The sequence below is a fragment of the Crinia signifera genome, chromosome 3, assembly GCF_055691185.1.
Source record: "Crinia signifera chromosome 3, ASM5569118v1, whole genome shotgun sequence".
In the NCBI taxonomy this organism is placed as follows: Eukaryota; Metazoa; Chordata; class Amphibia; order Anura; family Myobatrachidae; genus Crinia; species Crinia signifera.
Genome location: NC_139219.1, coordinates 280,537,137 through 280,559,259, shown reverse-complemented (window position 1 = coordinate 280,559,259; position 22,123 = coordinate 280,537,137). Strand labels below are relative to the sequence as shown.

General features: G+C 47.1%; 1 protein-coding gene across 2 annotated transcripts in view; it reads left to right on the top strand.

Moving 5' to 3' along the window:
* Positions 1–22,123, top strand: part of KLHL6 (kelch like family member 6) — a 39,663-nt gene that overhangs the window by 4,660 nt on the left and 12,880 nt on the right. The window contains exons 1-4 of one of the 2 annotated variants that reach the window (XM_083178256.1): positions 3,435–3,549; positions 5,981–6,146; positions 12,296–12,745; positions 17,060–17,297. In XM_083178256.1, coding sequence (XP_083034382.1) covers positions 5,985–6,146; positions 12,296–12,745; positions 17,060–17,297 — 850 coding nt within the window. In that variant the 5' untranslated portion in view covers positions 3,435–3,549; positions 5,981–5,984. Of the gene's footprint in view, positions 1–3,434; positions 3,550–5,980; positions 6,147–12,295; positions 12,746–17,059; positions 17,298–22,123 lie in introns of those variants that run through there. The other variant, XM_083178255.1, reaches the window with a different exon arrangement.

Genomic DNA, 22,123 nt, shown 5'->3' with positions numbered 1-22,123 from the left:
TGTACCTGGCTAGTCTATGCCGCCCAGCAGTCGGCCACACTGCCACACAGTACCCTCACAGTGGTGTGAGGTGTAAAACTCTGCATATGCCCGGCTACTTTGCAGCCCCATTATCCCAGCCAAAGGGAACTAGCCACCGCTGCCATCAGCCACTGGCGGAGCCAGTGACCCCATCGCCAGGGTGTTGTTGCACCCAACCTCACCCCTTACAGTTGTTCCTCACCAACCTCGCAGGGAGTTGCCCTAGGTAACGGGAACCCGCCTGTACCCCTTTGAAGGGGATTGTTCATTTGTTCTGTACTATTCATAGTAGTGTGCACACTGTTAGGGCCTAATTCAGAGTGAGGATTTGTGCGTCGTGGGACCGTTATTGCCCTCAGGAACTCTGTATGGTGTCTGAGACTGCAGTTACAGGGTGTGCAGCGCCACCCAGTGGACAATCTGATTTATAGTAGTACAGGTGTACTTAAGCATTTTAGTGTCACATTATTGTCTTTAATATTTCTCTCTTTAATAGTATTTTCTTTAAATGTCTTTGTCTTGGTTATTGATGTTTGCATATGTGTAGGAGTATATCACAGCGACTAGTGCAGTTGTTTTTCTTCAATAAATATTTGTCGCTGTTTCCCGAAGTAGCGTTGTCTTTTGTGGGTCCCTTGGGTTGTGCCGTTCCCTGCCACAGGTTCTCCAGCAGAAGCCGCGAAGAATCCAGAAGCCGTCACCGTCACCAGCTCCAGATTAAGGTACGCCATCTTGCACCACACCGTACAGGGGCACTGTCACAACTTGGCGTCTACGAACAGGATTGCACAAGACCCCTGTGAACGGCAAGATGTGGCGATCGCAGTACATAGAACCGCTGGAGATGCGAAGAACTGCCACTCCACCAGCCCAAGCCAATCAGAACTCGATTGGGGCCATCATCGAAGCGATGACCGAAATGACCAGGATGATCCGTGAGATGCGTCAGGAATGGGCGGAGGATGAAAAGGAAAGACAGCAACGTGAAGGTGGCAGAAGGCATAGATGGCAACAGAATCGCCAATGGAGGTCGGAACGACTACACAGTGACCGAGCCGATGTATGCCCACAGACTGTGAGATGGCACGGGAGAAGAGGTCCACCGGCAGTGTTCCAGAACACGTCAAGAGCATCCGGTGTAACGCAGATGACTGATAGGCCACGAACCGGCCCAAGAAGGATCACAGGTCGTGTCCTGTGGTTTGATGTGCCACGCGGATATGGATACATTAGACGTGCGGATACTGGGCGGAGCGTCTATGTCCATTACACCGCAATACAGAATGAAGACCCCCAGAATTGCTTTCGGAGCCTGAGCGATGGTGAAGCCGTCGAATTCGAATTAACAAGCGGGAAGAAAGGCACCAAGGCCGCAAAAGTGACGGGGCCGAATGGAACACCGGTGCTACGCAACAGACATGCCCCAGAACATCAGTGGCACTACCCGCACCGTAAAGAGCCTCCACCCTACCACCAATATAGCGGAAGCAGAGTTGAACCGAGAGTGGTCAAGCAGGAGAACGAAAGGGTCAACACCAACCCTCCTCGAACAGGACAGATGCCCCGCCCACCAGAACCTGACATCACGAGGTCAAGCAAGAAACCGGTCGTGCGGAGTGAGGCAGTCCATCAGAACTGGCAAAAAGCGACCAGGCCTCAACTTCCGGAGCCGACGCGGGAGTATGTGCCCAGGATGGACGATGCCGATTACCGGGTGGCGAATCTAAGGCCGAGAAATGTCGGAATGGTAGACCAGCAGAGAAGCCCAGAGATTGAGGTTCACATGGCTGTGACACAGACAGTGGAGCCGTCAGAAGCAGAACCAGTGGTGCCACTGCCTGAATCCAAGGCCAAAGTAGAAGCACCAGAGAGAGAAGACAAGGCCAAGATCTGTTTCATCGGTGGGAAGCCGGTAACAAGTGGTGAATATACGACCATCTCAGGAGAGGAATTCGCCCTCAGAATCCAGCAGGCGATACAGAGGTCGAAGAGGCAAGTTCGAGAGGTGAGACATGCCTAAAGATGCGTACATCGTGAGAGTGGGCGCCATCCATTGACAGCCTTGGAGAAGCTGGACCGCAGAGGGATGGAGGTCCTGTGGCGGAGGGATGGTTGGCACGGGGAGCCCACATTGGATATCAGGTGATAGGGAGGCAGTAATTTGTATTTGTGGTGAATGTATGTGTACTCACCTGTTTTCTTTCTCACCGTTAAATGTCTTGTCATGGACATTGAGAGGTTTTTGGCAGGAACCTACTGACCCAGGTTAAGTTGCCTGCGGACAGGCAAATTTCCAGCAGGGAGGTATGTGGCAATCCACTCTGAGTGCCCCTGTGCCCTCAAAAAGGCTTAATGGCAGCCAATGCTGCTATTAGGAAAGACTGCAGCTTCATAGACACTGCAGGGATGTGAGGGGTTAACAGACCCAGCTCACATCCACGTGCAGAGAACCTGACATTCCCCTGATTGGCTGCCCTGGAGTGTGTGAAGACAGGAAGCTGAGAGGTCAGGGGTCAGCCAGCAGAACGGGACAGAGAAAACTTGCTGCAGTGGAGAGAAGGCAGAGATTGTGCACAGAGAGAGAGAGAGGACACTTGGCAGCCTAAAGACCTGCAGAGAGGGCAGAGGTCAGCCCAGTGTGAGAAGAAGCAGCAGCAGCCATCACAGAAGGGGCCTGATTCGAGACCAGCAGGAGCTGGCAGCAGCAGCAGCTGAAACAGGTATTTCAAACCTCCTGTCTGCACCCTTGACACCCCAGTCCCCCTGGGACACTGTTGGCCTGACCTGTACCTGGCTAGTCTATGCCGCCCAGCAGTCGGCCACACTGCCACACAGTACCCTCACAGTGGTGTGAGGTGTAAAACTCTGCATATGCCCGGCTACTTTGCAGCCCCATTATCCCAGCCAAAGGGAACTAGCCACCGCTGCCATCAGCCACTGGCGGAGCCAGTGACCCCATCGCCAGGGTGTTGTTGCACCCAACCTCACCCCTTACAGTTGTTCCTCACCAACCTCGCAGGGAGTTGCCCTAGGTAACGGGAACCCGCCTGTACCCCTTTGAAGGGGATTGTTCATTTGTTCTGTACTATTCATAGTAGTGTGCACACTGTTAGGGCCTAATTCAGAGTGAGGATTTGTGCGTCGTGGGACCGTTATTGCCCTCAGGAACTCTGTATGGTGTCTGAGACTGCAGTTACAGGGTGTGCAGCGCCACCCAGTGGACAATCTGATTTATAGTAGTACAGGTGTACTTAAGCATTTTAGTGTCATATTATTGTCTTTAATATTTCTCTCTTTAATAGTATTTTCTTTAAATGTCTTTGTCTTGGTTATTGATGTTTGCATATGTGTAGGAGTATATCACAGCGACTAGTGCAGTTGTTTTTCTTCAATAAATATTTGTCGCTGTTTCCCGAAGTAGCGTTGTCTTTTGTGGGTCCCTTGGGTTGTGCCGTTCCCTGCCACAGGTTCTCCAGCAGAAGCCGCGAAGAATCCAGAAGCCGTCACCGTCACCAGCTCCAGATTAAGGTACGCCATCTTGCACCACACCGTACAGGGGCACTGTCACATAGGCGCACAGGTAGTATGGCTTCATGGCTCTATTTATGGACATGCAGAGATAACAAAGCTTTTCCCTCTATCGCAGCTATAGAACATCAGTGATCACAGTCATTTTATAATCTATTGTTGCCGGGCAGGACTAAGCAAAATCTTATCACTCTACCTGCCAGCTCCGCTTATGCACTATCTGGCCCACTCGCATTTGCTATAGCTCACAGACAATGGGCCCTGTTCTGATTGACACTCTCCCCGTGTACTTGCAGGGGAGCGATTTTTCGTGACTGCACAAGCACATAGTTATGTGCATGTGCAGCTGCTGTGTGTGAGCGGCCATGGCAAACAGATTATTCGCAGGGCGCTGGCACACAACAGTGCGGGCAGGAGGCGGCAGGGCAGGGCATGCGAATATGGGAATGCCCAACTTTTCATGAGTGTTCCCAGGAAAATGCTGGCCGTTCTTATGGTAATTCCCTGATGACGTGGGTGGGTGTGGTTCCCGCACAGGGCGCCCGCAGACCTGTGACACCACAGAGGTGTCTCAGATCTGCGAGCGCTGGAGAAATCCTTCGCTGGTCACCCACCAGCAAAGGATTTCTCCCCCACACCCAAGGCTGCGGGGGATCGCGCCATGTGAGGGGGGGCGTCCGTGTGGGCGGCATCTGGTGGACTCGCAAGGCTGCGAAATTTGCATCCTTGCGAGTCAACAAGAATGACCTCCAATGTCTGCAGTTGACATGGTCGTAATTTTCATGTGACAACCTTTTCGATGTCGACCCTTTGCATGTGTAGACCTTTGGTCAGTGTCGTGGATGCCAAACATATGGTGTTGACCTATCCATAGGGGGTTATTTTGGTTCATTTAGTCCTCCGTGCGACCGATGTTGTGTGTCTGCGCAGGGGCATTTCTGTGCATGTGCAGGGTGCGTGCAGCCATGGTGAACATTCTGTTCGCTGGGTGCATGCACCACGCTGGGCAGCACCATTACTATATGAGAAGGGTCATTGTTTCATGGGTGTTCCCATGGTAATGAGGCCATGACACGGGTGCTGATGTCAGCTGCCCGCCCATGTCCGTCCAAGCGTGCAAGCATATGTAAGTGACATTTATATACCTGCACCTTCCACATCTTTTCATGGTCAGCGACTAAGGAAAAATGTGGGTGTTCCCCGCAGCATGTGCATAGAGGTTTATGCTAAACACGCTGTGTGTGGGGGAGGGGGGGGCAGGCATTCGCCAGGCAGGTTTGGTGGACTTGCAAGTCTGCGAATTCACAGCCTTGAGTCAACCAGAATAAGGACCGTAGCCTGTTAGCCACCTGGAGAGCGGTCAACATTTTACTAAGATGGGAGCTCTATTAAAAATGGGATGTAAAAATAATTGTAGAATCTGATTGGTTACTTCAGGCATCATCCCATGATCCTATCTAAAGGCCCCCTTACATTTGTCCGACTTGTCATAACGACAAGTCGGACCCGATTGTCCCAGCAGCTCCCCGGGAGGGATCACATGCGATGGCACTTCATATGCCAAGTTTTGCATGTGATAAATCGCATGCGATTTATCACATGCCACTCCCGGGGAGCTGCAGGGACAATGGGAGCGGGGGACAGCAGCAGGAATATGCCCGCAAACAGAGAGTGGGCAGGGGGGGGGGGGGTCGGGGTGCAGGGAGCCGGGCAGGAAGCCGCTGGGCAGGGAGCAGGGGGGGCGGCGGCGCAGAGTACCAGGGAGCCGGGCAGGAGAACATGATGCAGCAGCAGCACTTCCAAAAAAAAAAGAAAAACCCCATACAAACGAATAGGAAGCCATTGATTGGCTGAGACCTCTCTCAGCCAATGAGCGATCGCTGATTGGCTGAGAGAGGTCTCAGCCAATGAATGGCTTCCTATGCGTTTGTATGGCTTCCTATGCGTTTGTATGGCCCTTTTTTTCCTATGCAGCGTCTTCTCCTGCCCGGCTCCCTGGTACTCTGCGCCGCTCCCGCTATGCTGCCCGGCTCCCTGCGCCTGACTCTGGTAGGTCCCCTGTTGTGGGGGAGCACGGCTCCGGGCAGCACATAAGATTTAGCAAATCTTATGTGCAGCCCGTCCGACCTCCCTTCTCCGATCCGATGCGCATGGGGCCGCGCATCGGGTCGGAGGGGATGTCACCATATGCGATTTGGGACGATTTCAGGGCCCGATTCATCCGAATCGGGCAAAATCGTGCCCAAATCGCATAATGTAAGGGGGCCTTTAGGAATGCTGTACTCCTTATCAACATTTGCTGGGTGATAATGCTCCATGAGGCAGGCATAAGGGAGGCACTACTGTGACATATTAATGGGTACCATGATCACAGTGTCTTGCATTATTGAGTATATCTGTGTTAGAATGACCCAATTATTTTGTATTTTAGAGCCATGTTCTGCAATGATCTAAAAGAAAAATATGAAGACAAGATAGTAATCAAAGGAGTAGATGCAGAAACCATGAAGATAATCCTGGATTATACGTATACTAGCAGAATGGTCATCACCAAGCAAAATGTCCAAAAAATATTAGAGGCTGCTGGTCTGTTTCAGGTGAGAAAAATACAGCAACTCACGAATACTGTGTGTGTAACCTGTGTGTGAGTTATGTGCAAAAAATAGCAAATGCAATTGCACCTGTCCCCTAAATGTAACAGAGGAAGCCAATGTGGACCGGATGATGTAATTCACGCACTGAGGTATTTGGCACTGTATAGTGGGGGTGGAGCCACAGTGATGCATTCATTGTGCTACGCCCCCCACCTTCCTGCTTGGCCACTTCCCCTATCTTCCCACCGAGCTGCCCCCTCCCCAAGTCTGATTGATCTCACCCATGTTTAGGGGGATATGCATTGATGTATTAAGCCTGGTGAAGAGATAAACTGGAGATAAAGTGGAAGGAGATAATGCACCAGCTAATCAGATCCCAACTGTCATATTTCAAACACAGCTGATTGGCTGGTGCGTTAACTCTTCCAAGTTATCTCCACTTTATCTCCAGTTTATCTCTTCTCCAGGCTTAATACATCTGCCCCTGACTTGAAAAGGGATAAAATGGAGAGTGATAAACCACCAGCCAATCAGCTCCTAACTGATTGACATTTTATCACTTTTCTTTTCAAGCTTAGTACATCTGGCCCTTAATCTTGGGCAAACAAGGGTGAGATACTAAAAGGGGGGTAGACAGACATGGGTGACACAAAGGGGAGAGACAGGAAGCTAGGAGAATAGTGCAATGGGTTAGGTTGACAGCTGTCTCATTAACCATTGCATTTATAAAAATCAGAGTGTAATGCAAATTGACTTGTGTATTGAAGAGTAGACGTTCACTCAAAGGGAATGTACATTATCTGTACGTGGCAAACTTTACATAAATTACAGGGAAATTGTGCAACTAAAAACAAGATTTTTCTTTTGGTCAGGATGTTTGTCAGCAGAAGCTAACCACACAGCAGATGTTTCACAATGTTCCAGGTGCTGCTTCTTTACAGACTGACAATCTCCTCCTCCTTTCTATCACTATGGGTCTAAAGCCCCCTACACACAGGGGGATATATCGCCGAGCGATATATCGCTCGCGATGAGCGATATAACACTCAGTGACCCGTTTGCATCAGCGACCAGAGATGGTCGCTGATGAAAAGGAAACTGCCGGAGGAGCCCGGCAGCGGTAATCAGCTGGTCGCAGGAGCACGTTCCTGCGACCAGCGATCACTACGAGGGAGAAAACGGGAGCGCGCACCTGGCGATATATCGCCGGTGCCCACTCCCATCGCGGGCATTATGGACGCTCAGCGACCATATTGCCCATGAAATTAGACAAAATCGCCCCCGTGTGTACACAGCCTTATGAGCTCAGTACAAATTTGTTCAGAAAATGGGCAAAACCATGTGCACTGCAGGTGGGGCAGATGTAACCTGTGCAAAGAGAGTTACATTTGGGTGAGGTGTGCTGAAACTGAAATCTAAATTGCAGTGAAAAAATAATGCAGCCAGTATTTACCCTGCACAGAAACAAAATAACTCACACAAATCTAACTCTCTCTGCACATGTTACATCTGCCCCACCTGCAGTGCACATGGTTTTGCCCATTTTCATAACAAATTTGTACTGCGACCAGATCTGAATAAGGGCCATTGTGTATTCTCTTGTCTTGTGGTGGTGTATGCACTGTATGCACCTTGTCTAAGGTGTACCCAGGTTTAAACTCTGCCCTTAAAGTCATTGTGGATTTTAATACATTTATTTGGAAATATGTCAAGTAAATTGACGCATTATTGTATGCGGCAATTTACTTGACATATTTCCAATAATATGTGGCACGCTATCAAAAGAGCATAAAGGTATATATTTATGAAAATAAATATTAGCTCAATGATATAAATAATTGCAGTGATAAAAAAAATGAATTCCTCTATTGATTAACAAATTGTCAGCTGTTGCTAAGCTGCTCCGTAGTTACTGGCTCCGGGTAGAAGTTAGTGCACTAGAAAGTTAGGGTGAGAATAGAAAATAAACATGGTAAAGCAGGGTTGCCTACCGTCCCGGAATGGCCGGGAGGGTCCCGAAAATCGGGTCACCCTCCCGGCCCCCTTAAGAGGTGGGCAACCCTCCCGGATTCTGGGGGACCCCCGCTCCCCCCCCCTGATTGCCCCCCCCCCCGACATTTAAATTACCTTATCTCTGCAGATCTTCGGGGGGGGGGGGGGGCTAACATATCATAATCACGTCATTTAGCCCGGCCCCACCCATGGAGATAGGCAAATTGAGTAACTTTCCTTCATGGGGGCGGGGCTTAATGATGTCACGTTGTCATGTCAACAGGGGCGGCCGCCCCGGGGCCCCCCACACATTTCAGGGTCCCACACTCGCCACCCCACTGCTGTGGCAGTGGCGGGTGGGTGCCAGGCAGCGGGTCCCCGCAGTGGATGTGAAGTCCGCCATGGGGTCCCTGCAGCGGATGGGAACTAAATAAAATATAAATAATGTGCACATTGGGAGCCAGTGAAGGCGGTATTGTATACATGGCTGGCCTGTGCTAGCAGTGTATATGATGCCGCCATAAAATATATACATTGGTGCCTAGTGGTGCCAGTGATATATACATTGCAGGCATGTGCCAGCAACGTATATATTACTGGCTTATACATAATGTTGGTGGCTATTATTATTTTGGGGTGGGGGCATGTCATAGGTCAATAAACCACTTGATGCACATTTTTCTGCTTGGCCAAAACTATTTGATTGTGTAGATCAGGACTCTGCGGATTATTGTAAAATATTTAACATTTTTCTGAGTTATGAAATATTATGTAACAATCTGTGGAATTCCTTGTTCACAATCCCATTATGTACAGTAGAAGCCATTCAGGCAAAAAGTGCTTTAGCTCCAAATGTAATCTTTAATGAGCTGCAGCACTTCCTGTGGCCATTCACATGTGTTTGCTATCTCTGTGTGTTTAGTTCATGTTTGCACAATTTAGGACCCCTCTGCCACTTCCTCATCTCTACTGGTTGTGTGAATACAGCTCTGTATTACCCTTCACATTACGTAAAAAGGCAAATTTAATAATATTTTAGGGCAATTTTAATTCACCAAAATGAAATCCTCTATTTAATATTAAACATCATTGCATATGGCAGTTTATATATGTTTTGGTTTTTCTTTGCTGAAAATTCAGTCTAGAAAAAAAGTGAAATCTATCCGGCCTCACAGGCCTTCTTCACACATGCGGTTTTGTCACAAATTGCTCATGCCCATACTTGCCTACTTTTGAAAACTAGTTTCAGGAAGATTATAGTTGGTAGTAGAATTTTGCACAGCGCCCCATTGAGGGGGTGTGTCATGCTCCATCAAAAGGGCGTGTCTAGTTCCATATATGGAGAGATTGTGAAAAGAGATTGTGAGCGTGGCACCTAGAAGCGTGGGTGTGTACCGCTATATCTGAGAGGAATCTAGTAAAATGACTTATATCCAAATGTAGATGAGCCCCAAAGCAGTCAGTAAGAGATACTATACTTGGTAAAGTGCTGGGAAATGGTGCTGATGATTCAATGTAAATGTATCTGTCTCTCTTCCTTTTTTCCCCAAAAATGTAACACTGTAATGTGTGCTATGTGAAATGAGGAAGATTGCTAGACTAATCAGGGAGAGAGGGAGATTGCTGTTATTACAGGGAGTCTCCTGCAGAATGCAGGAGGGTAGGCAACTATGCATGCCATGCTCCAGATACCGTGCAAAAGTCTTGTTCTTTGCACCAACATCCATAGGTGAATATGCTGACGCACATAAAGTAAGCCTAGGCTCTCAGTGTATACCTCTGCTAACTAGCAGTGGCCCTTATTCTGAATCGGACGGTACGGCCCGCGTGCGGCCGTACCGCCGATGTTTTTAGTCTGCACATGCGCAGAGGTCAATCTGCGCATGTGCAGCCCCATTCGCCGCAGACGTATTTCGTCCGCCGCAAAGGGGGCGTATAGGGGCGTGAGGGGCTTCATACCCTCATTTCCCTATGTATACGCCCCGCGTTTCATGGGCGTTCCCATGCAAACGCGGGGCGTATGCATGCTAATCAGGGTATGACGCCACTGATGGGGGCGGAAAGCTGACGTCGCCGGATGTCAGCTCTCAGCCCCCATACAAGCTATCACACGGACGATTGTCCGTGTGGTCTCAGCTTGCGGGAGCTGCTGTGGCGTGCGGCCCTGCCTTCGATGGTCGACGACCATCGAATGCAGGGGGCAGCTCCCACCATGGTGGAGGCGTACGCCCCACCATTTTTATGCGGATCGCCAGCCGTCCGTGTACGGACGGCCGTGGCGATCCGTCTCGTGGGCGGGGATTGGTTTGTGCGGCCGGAGCACCGTGTGCGGCTCCGGCCGCACCAACCAGAATAAGGGCCAATGTACTGTGGGTGCAGGAACATAGAAATAGCTCTGCATAGAGGGAATCGGTACTTCTGTCAGACCAGACTTAGGTCTACAGTCATTAGGTCGACCCCGGAAGGTCGACTGGGTTAAAGGTCGACATGGGTCAAGGTCGACATGGCTTAAGGTCGACATGGGCCAAGGTCGACATCGGTTAAGGTCGACAGTCATTAGGTCGACATGAGTTTTTCACTTGTATTTTTACCCGAATGTCGACACAGTCGACATGGACACAATTGGAGTTGAACCGCAGCCCCTCGCAGCGCTCGCTTCGCTCGCAATGCTTCGGGCACACTAATTTATTCTCCCACCACGCCCTTGTGGATGGTAGGGCATGAAATACCGCCTGTCGGCACATGTCAGCTCAAAATACAGTGAAAAACTCATGTCGACCTAATGACTGTCGACCTAAATCCATGTCGACCTTGGCCCATGTTGACCTTAAGTCATGTCGACCTTGACCCATGTCGACCTTGGGGCCAGTCGACCTTCCGGGGTCGACCTAATGACTGTCAACCTAAGTGTGGTCTGACAGATGACCGTTTCCCGCATAGAGGTAGAGCCCAATATTACATATATAATAAACATCAAGGGTGAAATGTAATAGGATGAGAAAATCAGAAAGTGAGAGATTTGGTAAGAAATCTCCAGTTGCTTTTTTTAAAGCCGCAATCATTTACACTGCAAAACCAGTTTGAGTGTGCAGTGTAAAGGATTGCCGCTTTAAAAAAAAAAACCTGAAGATTTCCTACCAAATCTCTTACTTTCTGATTTACTTATCTTATTACATTTCACCCCAACTGTTATAATGAATCAAAATATAATGTTCAATCATATTTTATCCTCCATCTCCAACAAAAACTTTGATTACCCACATTTAAAAAGAAGTCAAACTAACCTCTCCTTTGGGTGTAACTGACCCGATTCAAAAGTAAATGCAAGTCTATTCTGGAAAGTGGTCTTAGGACTTTTTGCACTGTGCACATGTCTTAGGCAAGTATATGCAGCTTTGATGATGTAATGGGGCCTACATACATAGTGATTTAGGGGCATTTTCTAAGCAATCTCATTTAGCTCCGTGTGTGGGGGCATAGCGATAGCAATGCGCATCCCCTGACGATCAATTGGTCAGGGCCAGTGTTCTCACCGGAGATCACTGCCCCTGACGGAACGCTCTGCAGACAGCGCTTACACATCGCTGTATGCTGAGCGATCTTGCTGAGCACTCTGAGTGATCTAGCAAATCTCTACATGTGTAGGCACATTTGAATTGACTTTAGGAGGGCTACACGCTGGTGAGAACACTGACCCTGACTGATTAATATTCAGCATGCTGGTTATAGCAGCGTGTGGGGCCATCTAGAGGCATGTCAGCAACATCTCCACTTGAATTAAATGGTCTTGAATAGGCTGTAACACATGGGTGCGGAGGCAGGATTGTGGCCTATTAAGAGTTGTGCATTTGCACAGAATTCATCTGATTCTGATGTACCTCTTGCTCCAAATATAGGGTTGGTGGAAGTGCACACACTGATAATGATGATGGCTACTTTCACAAGTTGATGATTGGGGCGGTGCGGTTGCAGAGATGCAGCACAGAACCTGGGCAGAGATCCATATATATTTCCATGCATACAGTGTGGATAACTTGCCCTTCTCAGTCAGCATTACCCGATACTGAAGCCTATCAGGCTGCATTTACAGAACTGTAGATCAGAATTGCATATGGTGTTAATCTGCAGATATTCACAATAACCTTCCTGTTTTCTAACAGTTCTTACGAATGGTGGAGGCTTGTTCCAGTTTCCTTACAGAAGCTCTTCATCCTGAGAACTGTGTTGGGATTCTGAGACTTGCAGACGCTCACTGCCTGGATTCTTTAAAGCGGCAAGTTCAGAACTATATTATCCAAAACTTTTCCCAGGTTATGATCCATGAGGAATTCCTGGAGCTACCGTCTGACATTCTATATCATATTCTTGAGAACGATGAGCTGTATGTAACGGAGGAAGCCCAAGTCTTTGAGACTGTCATAAACTGGGTGCATTATAAGAAATCAGAAAGGATTGCTCTCCTGCCAAAAATGTTAGAATGTGTCCGTCTTCCCTTATTGGATCCCTGGTATTTTGTTAGTACGGTAGAAGCCAATGAATTGATTAGACAAAGCCCCGATGTTTTCCATTTAATGCAAGAGGCACGCATGTATTATGTGACCGGCAATGAGGTAAGTGACCGTATATTCCAAATCCGCTATCTATCTATCTATCTATCTATCTATCTATCTATCTATCTATCTATCTATATCTATATTGCTGTCCTATTTATTAAGTTTATATACTATTAAAATAATATGTTGTCCGACAGTGCCGGACTGGCCATCTGGCACTTCTGGCGAATGCCAAAGGGGCTGATGGCCAGGTGGGTCGATTTCTACTTGCAAGGTGGATGCTCCGCCTCCTGATTTGCGCACAGAGAGAGGCACTGGACTTGCGGCGGGTATAGTGGCTCTCTCTGTGTGCCACTAAGGTCCAGGAGAGAGGGAGGCATCACACGCCGCTATTCCCCTCTCTCCTGCAAGCCGGGAGAGGCAGTGCGCGCAAGTGCGGTGCATGTGTTCATGCACGTGCCCAGAGTCTGCACGTGTGCCCATGCCCAAATACCAAGGCCGATTCGGCGGCCCAGCCCTTCGCTGTTGTCAGACATGGGTTAATGCTGTGTCATGTTTCAGTGGTAGGTTTTCATCTGAAGTTAAAAAGAAACACTACAATATGTATTGTTTATGATGATCATTTATGACATGGCGGGCAGGATATGTAGGTACATTTGTGCCGTAACCGCCAGTGAATGGGGCATTTGGAAAACATGTTGTAGGCATGTCCGGTAGGTAGGTTCATATCAGAAGGAGATGGACTGTCGAAGTAGATACAGATGGGGCCCATCGCATCAGAGCGGCTCCCATCGCGACTGCCGCCATGCGCCGTCCGCTAGAATGGGGCATACGCACGTCTTTACCACCAGTTAGGCATATGTGGGTGTGACAGTACACAAGGGGTACAGCTTTAGGTAGTGTTAGGCTATTCTGCAAATACTTCCCCTTGAGACACACTGGCAACACTGTACTTACACTGATACATACAGTAGATACCAGTTTTCAGAATCCCAATTCTGAGAGAAGGGGCCAGCCAGGCCAGCCAGCGGGGGGGGGGGGGGGGGCTGATCGATGGTGCGGTGCATTACTGGGATTAGATAGGCACAGTATAGGAGGCTGTGCTGGGGGTAAAACAGTGGGTTTGCATCATCATAGCCACACCTGCACTGTAGAATGCTGGGATTACTATGTCGTCATCTGCCAGCAGCTGGGGGAGTCTGGCAGATGCGGGCAATCCGGTGGCTTGGGACCAATAGAGACCAGATCCTGCAGTCTGAAGGTGAGTTGATGCTTGGCCAGATACTAGAATGTTGGGGGAGTGAGCAGCTTGGGGGAGCGAGGGGCTTGGGGGCGCTTGCTCCTCCAAGCCGCTGCGGGGTCTGCCTCACGGTTGCTACGCCACTGCTTGGAAAGTAGCAGCAAAAGTCAGTAAGTGATCGCATTTAAGCTGGGTACTCGCTGGAGCAATAAAAATGAAGAATGGAATGATCATTGTTCCTTCAGTAACATACATTGGGTGAAATTTAATAGGATGAGAGATTCAGAAATTGAGAGATTTGGTAAGAAATCTCCAGGTTTTTTAAAGCGGCAATCATTTAAATGGCAAAATCATATTGGTTTGGCAGTGTAAATGATTGCCGCTTTAAAAAAACCTGGAGATTTCTTGCCAAATCTCTCACTTTATGAGTCTCTCATCCTATTACATTTCACCCATTGTGTCATTAGCGATATCGCTAGTTTGATTGCAGCATATTAAACCTAGATTCACTGCAAACAACCAAGAAAGTGCGCATATTGTGCAAACACACTGAGCGATATGTGCGATCTGCCAGTCTGATCCGTCCGATATCATGCAGTGTGTACCCCGCTTTACAACAGCACTAAACATCACTCTGGGTCTGATTCAGATGTAGTTAGAAGGTGCATCATTGTAGCTTACTTGGAAGTGTGGTAATACAGCAGGAGGCGTCTGTTTAAGGAGGAGCCTGGCATGCATGGATTAATGTCCATGCTACGTCAATTTCTACAGACCAAGACATTTCCATCATTGGACAGAGATCCAGGGCTGGATTGGGAACTAATAGTAGCCCTGGAAAAATTTCTAGAAGCGGCCTCACGTGGGTGGCACTAAATGAAATGTAGGTATGACCAATACCAAACTAGTCAGTATTACTCCATCACTATATCTGTGTGGAAGCCGTTGTCTTCAATACACGTTGCAGTCTAGTGGCCCACCGACCTTTCAGCTGTTGTGACAAACTACAAATCTCCACATTTCAAATAATACCCCCCACTGAGACTGAACACAGACCCACAACACCTCTATCAAGCAGATAAACAATTAATTACCATAATTCCCCGAATATCACAAATACCCCCACTCCTCCTCCAGTGCAGCCCAGAAACACCCCAGAAATGATTACACCCCCAGAGAGAACCCCAACCTGTCCCTTTAACAGATGTCACAATGGATATAAATTGGAGGCAGACTTAAGCTGTGTAGACACGGCCTGACCTGGCGGCCGTCGATACTTATTCGATATCGAAGCATGCCTGGTGTCAGCATCGGCCAAGAAGGATGACGGGAGGATGAGTGCAGTGGGGAGGGAGGGGGAACGGCATTCAATCTGGCAGATCGTAGCAGAAGTAGACTTGCCTGCCATTCTGTACAATGACATCTGAATAATACCCCTTTCACACTCGCAGAGCCGGGTCATACCCGGGAATGTGTTCCCGGATGCTTCCCGGGACTCTACCCAGGAATGTACACTGCACTCAGACCTAGGATCGACCCAGGACAGCCCCATACACACTGATCCCGGGAAATCCCAGCAAATACATATGCATGTCATTAGAAATGGACTCCAGGGCTCTGAAAGATGACATCAGCATTTGTGAGCCCAAGAAAGCTCCAATCAGCAGTTTTTTAAAGTCCCGTGTACCCATCCTAGGTATGGGACCATTCACACTGACCGCATCCCGGGTCGATTCTAGAATCTACCTAGGTTCATCCCGGGATATTCTTTCAAGACCCTTTCACACTGAACTAAATCCTGGGTCGATGTGCGTTCATGTGCAAAATCCCAGGATATTTTTACAAGTGTGAAAAGGGTATTAGACTTCCCGACTTCACTGCTCATTATAATTGCACCAGGATTATTCTACTGCTACATTATACAAAACTTCTGAACGGATATAATCAATGAAAGCAAAGAGACCCAACATAGACACAGTTTAGCTTTGTGTATTGGATATACAGGAGATATATCCGATAAATTAGAAATTATATTTTCAGTTACAGTTTTATTGTAATAATCCGAATAATTTCTAGGGCAGCACGGATGGTGTAATGGTTAGCATTACTGCCTCACAGCACTGAGGTCATGGGTTTGATCCCCACTGTGGCTCTAACTGTGTGGAGTTTGTATATTCTCCCAGTGCTTGCGTTGGTTTACTCCGGGTACTCCGGTTTCCTCCCACAATCCAAAAATATACAGATAGGTTAATTGGCTTCCAACAAAAAATTAACCCTAATTTGTGTGTGCATGTACATGTGGTAGGGAATATAGAATGTAAGCTCCACTGGGGCAGGGACTGATGTGAATGTTCAAATATTCTCTGTAAAGCGCTGCGTAAAAGGTCTGCGCTATATAAGAAACTGTTAATAAATAATAAATAAATAAATAGTTCACATTCCCCTTTTTGTCCTTTATGTTTTAAGATAAATTAATAAATATTGAGAATTTGAATATACCGTAACTACTGGATAACACTTTCTACTATGCTCTTTTTGTATTCTATTTGGGTTGTTCACTTTATCTGTATAATATTCATTTTGAATATTAGGGCCTTATTCAGCCTACGCAGATTACGGAAAATCGCTAAGTGGTAGGACCCAGCTGAGCAGAAGTTGTACTAGGCCACATTGTCACACACCTGTGCCAGTCAAATTTAGGCTTTTACTTCCTCCTTTGTAACCCGCTATAAACACGAGCAGAAACTTTACATGTCTAGACTCCTGGATCTTCCTCTTTTATACAACTGACTTCTTGTACATCTGCTGATTTGCTTATTTCCAACCTAAACATGCATCATCAAAGTTTCCCACAGATATGACTTTGCGATTGGGGAAGTTCTAAACACCAAAAGATGTTCCTAGTAGTGTAAAGTAGTGGCAAACGCAGGATTTGTATAGGGGGGTGTCCAATTGTAATCCAAAATCTCGCACTCTGCAGCGCATTGGAGTAAATACGGGAGTCTGGGGGAGGGTAACAGCCCTGAATATTGCCCTTTTTATACACTGGATACTGTATGGAATACAGAATTATTATTCAGAATTGGTATCCATAATCTGTGGCATTAAATCCGTGTTGATTGCTGTCTTTGTAGATTATCTCAGAGAGGACAAAGCCACGAATGCATGAATTTCAGTCTGAGGTGTTCATGATAATTGGTGGATGCACCAAAGAGGAAAAGTTTGTTACTGAGGTCACCTGTCTCGATCCATTAAGAAGAAGCCGCCTCGAAGTAGCAAAATTACCAGTGTGTGAACAAGAAAGTGAAAGTGAACATAAGAAATGGGTTGAGTTTGCATGCATAACCTTTAGAAATGAGGTCTACATATCAGGCATGTATCATTGTAATGCACATTGATTTGATGAATTCCATCTGAATATGTCGTTTATTTACTGTAGATTATAAATTTTTTAGACAGATCCGTAACTAAGGGTGTGCGCCTCAGTGGCAAACGCAGGATTTTCAGAAGGGGGTTTCCAGAGGGGCGGAGCAAAGCACAGTATTACAAAGTATTATAGATAGACCAAATATATATAAATAATAATAATAAAAATTTAAATATATATATACATATATATATATATACATACATACATATACATACAGGGGCGTCAACAGCAGTGTAGACCCCTGGGCATAGCAATGTATTGGGGCCCCCTACCGATCCTCCAGCGGTAGAGGTGGGGGAAGCTTTGATTTCCTGCGGGTGGTAGGGGGTATTATATCAACCGCTCAGCATGTAGGGCCTTGATTAGTAATTTCCACTAATTACCTCTTTACTGCACAGATGGTGGGAGATGAGGTGGGAGAAGGGGGCATTGGGGTGAATGAATGGGCCCTGATACATAACTTCCAGGGTGGTAGAGGATGTTTATTATGCAGAGGAGGGGTGTATAGTGGAGTGGGCTTATTATTCACAATTTTCTGGTGGGAGGACAGCTTGCTTGACTGCAAATATCTCCAGTTCCCGGAAATAGATTTCTTAGATTTCTTTAGATTGGAATTAAAAACTAAAGAATCCCACCTACGAAATGGTATTGGGGACTAGGGGATCAGAGTTCAGGAGGCAGAGCCATCTGCCAGGGAGTATATAAAACTACATACCAGGTGTGTGGAGCTGGACACTAACCAGCTGCTGTAAGGCTGATATCTCTGGTTCTGGGCACAGTAGAGACAAGCTACTAGTGAGAGCCCCAGCTTTTGGAATATACCCTCATAAAAACTCTACATCAGACAGAACCTGAAATATCTGACTGGGAATAACAATTAACAGGCTTGGATGGGGACCACTGCTTTGAAGTCAGATATCTCTGGTTCCCAATGGACGATTTTTACAATTCTTATACCCATGGAAAGAGGGGACCCTCAGCTTTCAGAAACCCCCCCTGCGTGCGCTACTGCGCCCGTCGCTGCCCCATGATACTTGGTCCTGGTTATCAGAGTGCCTGTAACATTGCCATAGTGCCACCTGTAGCACTGGTGGCACTGTGCAGCTCTATGCTCTGTTGTGACCAGGGAAAGGCATTGTAGTAGAATTATCGTGAAGTCACAGAAGGATAGGACTCAAGGGTGGCTGCAGCTGTGTACAATTCAGAAACAAGTCCTATGAGGGTTCCCACCCCTTCAACAGACCCCACAACCTCGACATACCCCACCTGCTTCCAGGAATTTCCCAGGCCGGTTTCTTTCCATCCCAAGCCACCACTTAAACAGTGTCTTTTAGAGCACGTCTTGGTGCTGGCTAGCCCTGCTCCCTGTGTGCGATGTCATGACTCCCTGTTATGGATCCACTTCTAGATTCCTAACTCATTCATTCAAAATTCATGGATCTATTGTACATAACCTAGTCCCTGTAAACCAATCATCCACAGCCTTCAACCAAAACTTCTTCTTACACAGATATGTCCTCATACACTATTGCTGCAGATGCACCAAGCACCCCTTCACTAAGCTGTGAGTCCCAAGCAACAGAGTTTGGGGGCCTGTGGGTGGAAACCAGATGTTTAGTGGGCGTGCCTAGGGAGTGTCCGTGAAAACGCAAAGGCTTAACTGAACGCTGGCAGCTGCAGATTCGCGGGTGTTAGATCAGGTCTGAATTTACCTCTTAGTTACAATGCGCTGCACCATGTTACATTGGGGCAGATGTATTAAGCCTGGCGAAGAGATAAACTGGAGATAAAGTGGAAGAAGATAACGCACCAGCCAATCCGCTGTGTTTGAATTATGACCATTGCGAGTTGATTGGCTGGTGCGTTATCTCCTTCCACTTTATCTCCAGTTTATCTCTTGGCCAGGCTTGATGCATCTGCCCCATTATGCTTCATTTATTGATCCATACTTAAAGTTGTACACAGACATACCCATCTCAGGGGTAGATTTATTAATATTACTTTATCGTTCCTTAAGGGCGCAGGTTCGTTTCACCACTTTATCATGGTGAAGAGAACCTGCCTTTCGCCCTACTTATTATTGTGTGGCCGCACGTTATGGGAGTGCGTTATCCCCTCCTGCCGGGGATACGCTCCCTCCCATAACGAAAGACGCGTTGGCGTCCGGTGGCGTCTTCTGCACATGCGCCGGATACCTTGGTCTCGCGTTGTGTATCCGGCGCATGCGCAGTTTTCCGCTTGCTGGTCTCCGGCGTCTGCAAATTGAAACTGCGCATGCGCCGGGTAATGTTCGCCGGGGATGCTGTGTACCCGGCGCATTCGCGGTTTTCCGCTTGCTGGTCTCCGGCGTCTGCAAATTGAAACTGCGCATGTGCCGGGTAATGTTCGCCGGGGATCCTGTGTACCCGGCGCATGCGCAGTTTCAATTTGCAGACGACAGAGACAAGCAAACGGCGCAGAAGAAAGCAGGAGAGCCCCGCAGCGCCAGATTATTCTGGCGATATGCACTTACGTAAAACAGAGGAGCGCACGGCCATCCATCTAATTAATAAATAAGGTATTAGCCCGGAGCTCTGCAGCAGCTAATGCTTATACGTTAACCCTCCTGCCCCGCACCGCCGCTGTTAAAGTACCCGCACAGCAGGTATTATAACTGAGGGGAAGCGCTATCCCCTGCTTTAGTGCAGGCGGATAGCGCATATACCCCATAGCGCAGTGTAATAAATCTACCCCTGAATTCCGAATGGTTTGCTTAAGCAATCTTAAAATACGGCAGAAAATTCAGAGCTAAGCAATGGGATGTTCATTGTAAGTATTGTGGAGCTGGAGCTGCATGGACTCTACTCCGGGATTTCAGTGGAGCTGCTGTCTCCCTCTCAGATGCCGTGCCTCCAGGTCCTTACAGATAGATGTGAGCTGGATCTGGGCAGAGTGATCAGTTGCCGCTTGCAGTGATGCCCACATTGTAGTCTTGGGAGCGGTTTTGTCATATCGAGACCAGAGCCGAATTTCCCATTAGGCACGTGAGGCACGTGCCTAGGGGTGGCATATGTTTGGGGGCGGCACTTGGATGCCTGTGATAGTGCTGTCAGCCCAAAATGTACCAATTACTGCAAAATATCCACTGTACTGTACTATATTCCATGTTAAATAGAGTGTAAATGGATAGGACATGCAGATACTGCCCCTGTAAACTGTCCTACTTAGTAAACATTATTGTTGTGCCTAGGGGTGCCCTCATCCCTAAATCCGCCCCTGATCGAGAATAACACCTAGATTTGGAAAAAAAATATATGCTACACCACCCGACGCACTCTAGGCATATATTGAGGTTAGGTGTATATGGACATATCTATTTATATATTTCTACTTAAATAACTAGTGATCAGCGTTCACAGGCTGAGCCAGTGCTTACAGTTACACTACAGCCAGTGTGTTCTTTTCTGATGAACTGTTATTAAAAAAAAATATTGCCTTGAGTGCTAAATGATAGGCAGAGACATACTGATTTTTTCATCTGCCAGAACTCACCCCATGAACATTAGTTCAGGCAAATGGGCTGCACAAAAATAATGTCATCTACCTCTGTATCACATTGTCTATAATAATATTGGTCCATATAACTCAGCGCTGCTAATTGACTGAGACACCTTTAAGAAATTCTAACCACTGACGGTGCTACCCGTCAGATCTGGTATACAAATGATATTAGTATACAGCATGTGTTAAATTATTACCACACAGTTCTATATATTTTGAGATCAATTTTATCATGCTCTCACCTACCCAGGAACTGTATACTATTCAGCTATTTTTTATGCCTCCTCATGTGCAACATTTGTTGCTAATACAGCTATATACAGAACTAAAAGTATCTGTTTAACTCCAAGATCTGCTTATCAGACAATTAAACTATTTTAGTGTCACATCCATTGGATATAATAACAGGCAGCTTTACAAGTACATTATAAGGCACTATCTAAAAACAAACACTAATCCTCCTGACATATTGCTGGGAAACAATTAGATTTAGATCAAGAAATAGGAGTGATTTATTTGTCCAATATAATAATAGGCACAACGGTACTTGTGTATTATCACAGCGCCCAATTACCATACGTACGGCACCGTAGGCAAATCGCATCGCATGTGTGCGATGTGATGCGATTTTCCTATGTAATTTATTCACTGCTTTTTTTTGCCCCGGGTGGTGCAATGCGACCGCACCTACTTCTGGTGGAACTTGCAACAGGCAGCTCCCAGTTTACATCAGGTAGATTAAAGTCTCCCATGATTATCACCTCTCCTTTTAATGCCATTTTATTGATGTCCTGCAATAGGCTCTTGTCTAGTTCCTCTTCCTGACCTGGTGGTCTGTAGATCACCCCTATACGAAGAATCGCCTTTTCCCCTGTTTCTATGGTCACCCAAAGGGCCTCCGTTTTTTCTTCAATACTTTGTATTAAGGTAGTCTTTATATATTTTTTCACATATATTGCAACCCCTCCTCCAATTTTCCCATTCTGTCCTTCCTAAATAAAGTATATCCTGGTATAGCTATGTCCCAGTCATGATTTTCATTGCACCATGTCTCTGTAATAGCCACAATATCCAGTTCATCCCTTGTCATTATTGCAATTAGTTCTGGGATTTTATTTCCTAAGCTCCTAGCATTTGCACACATAGCTCTTAAAGTTGTGTTTGTGCTTCTCCTGCTGCTATCTATCGTTAACAATATCATTCACCCGGACACCGCTCAGAACATGCA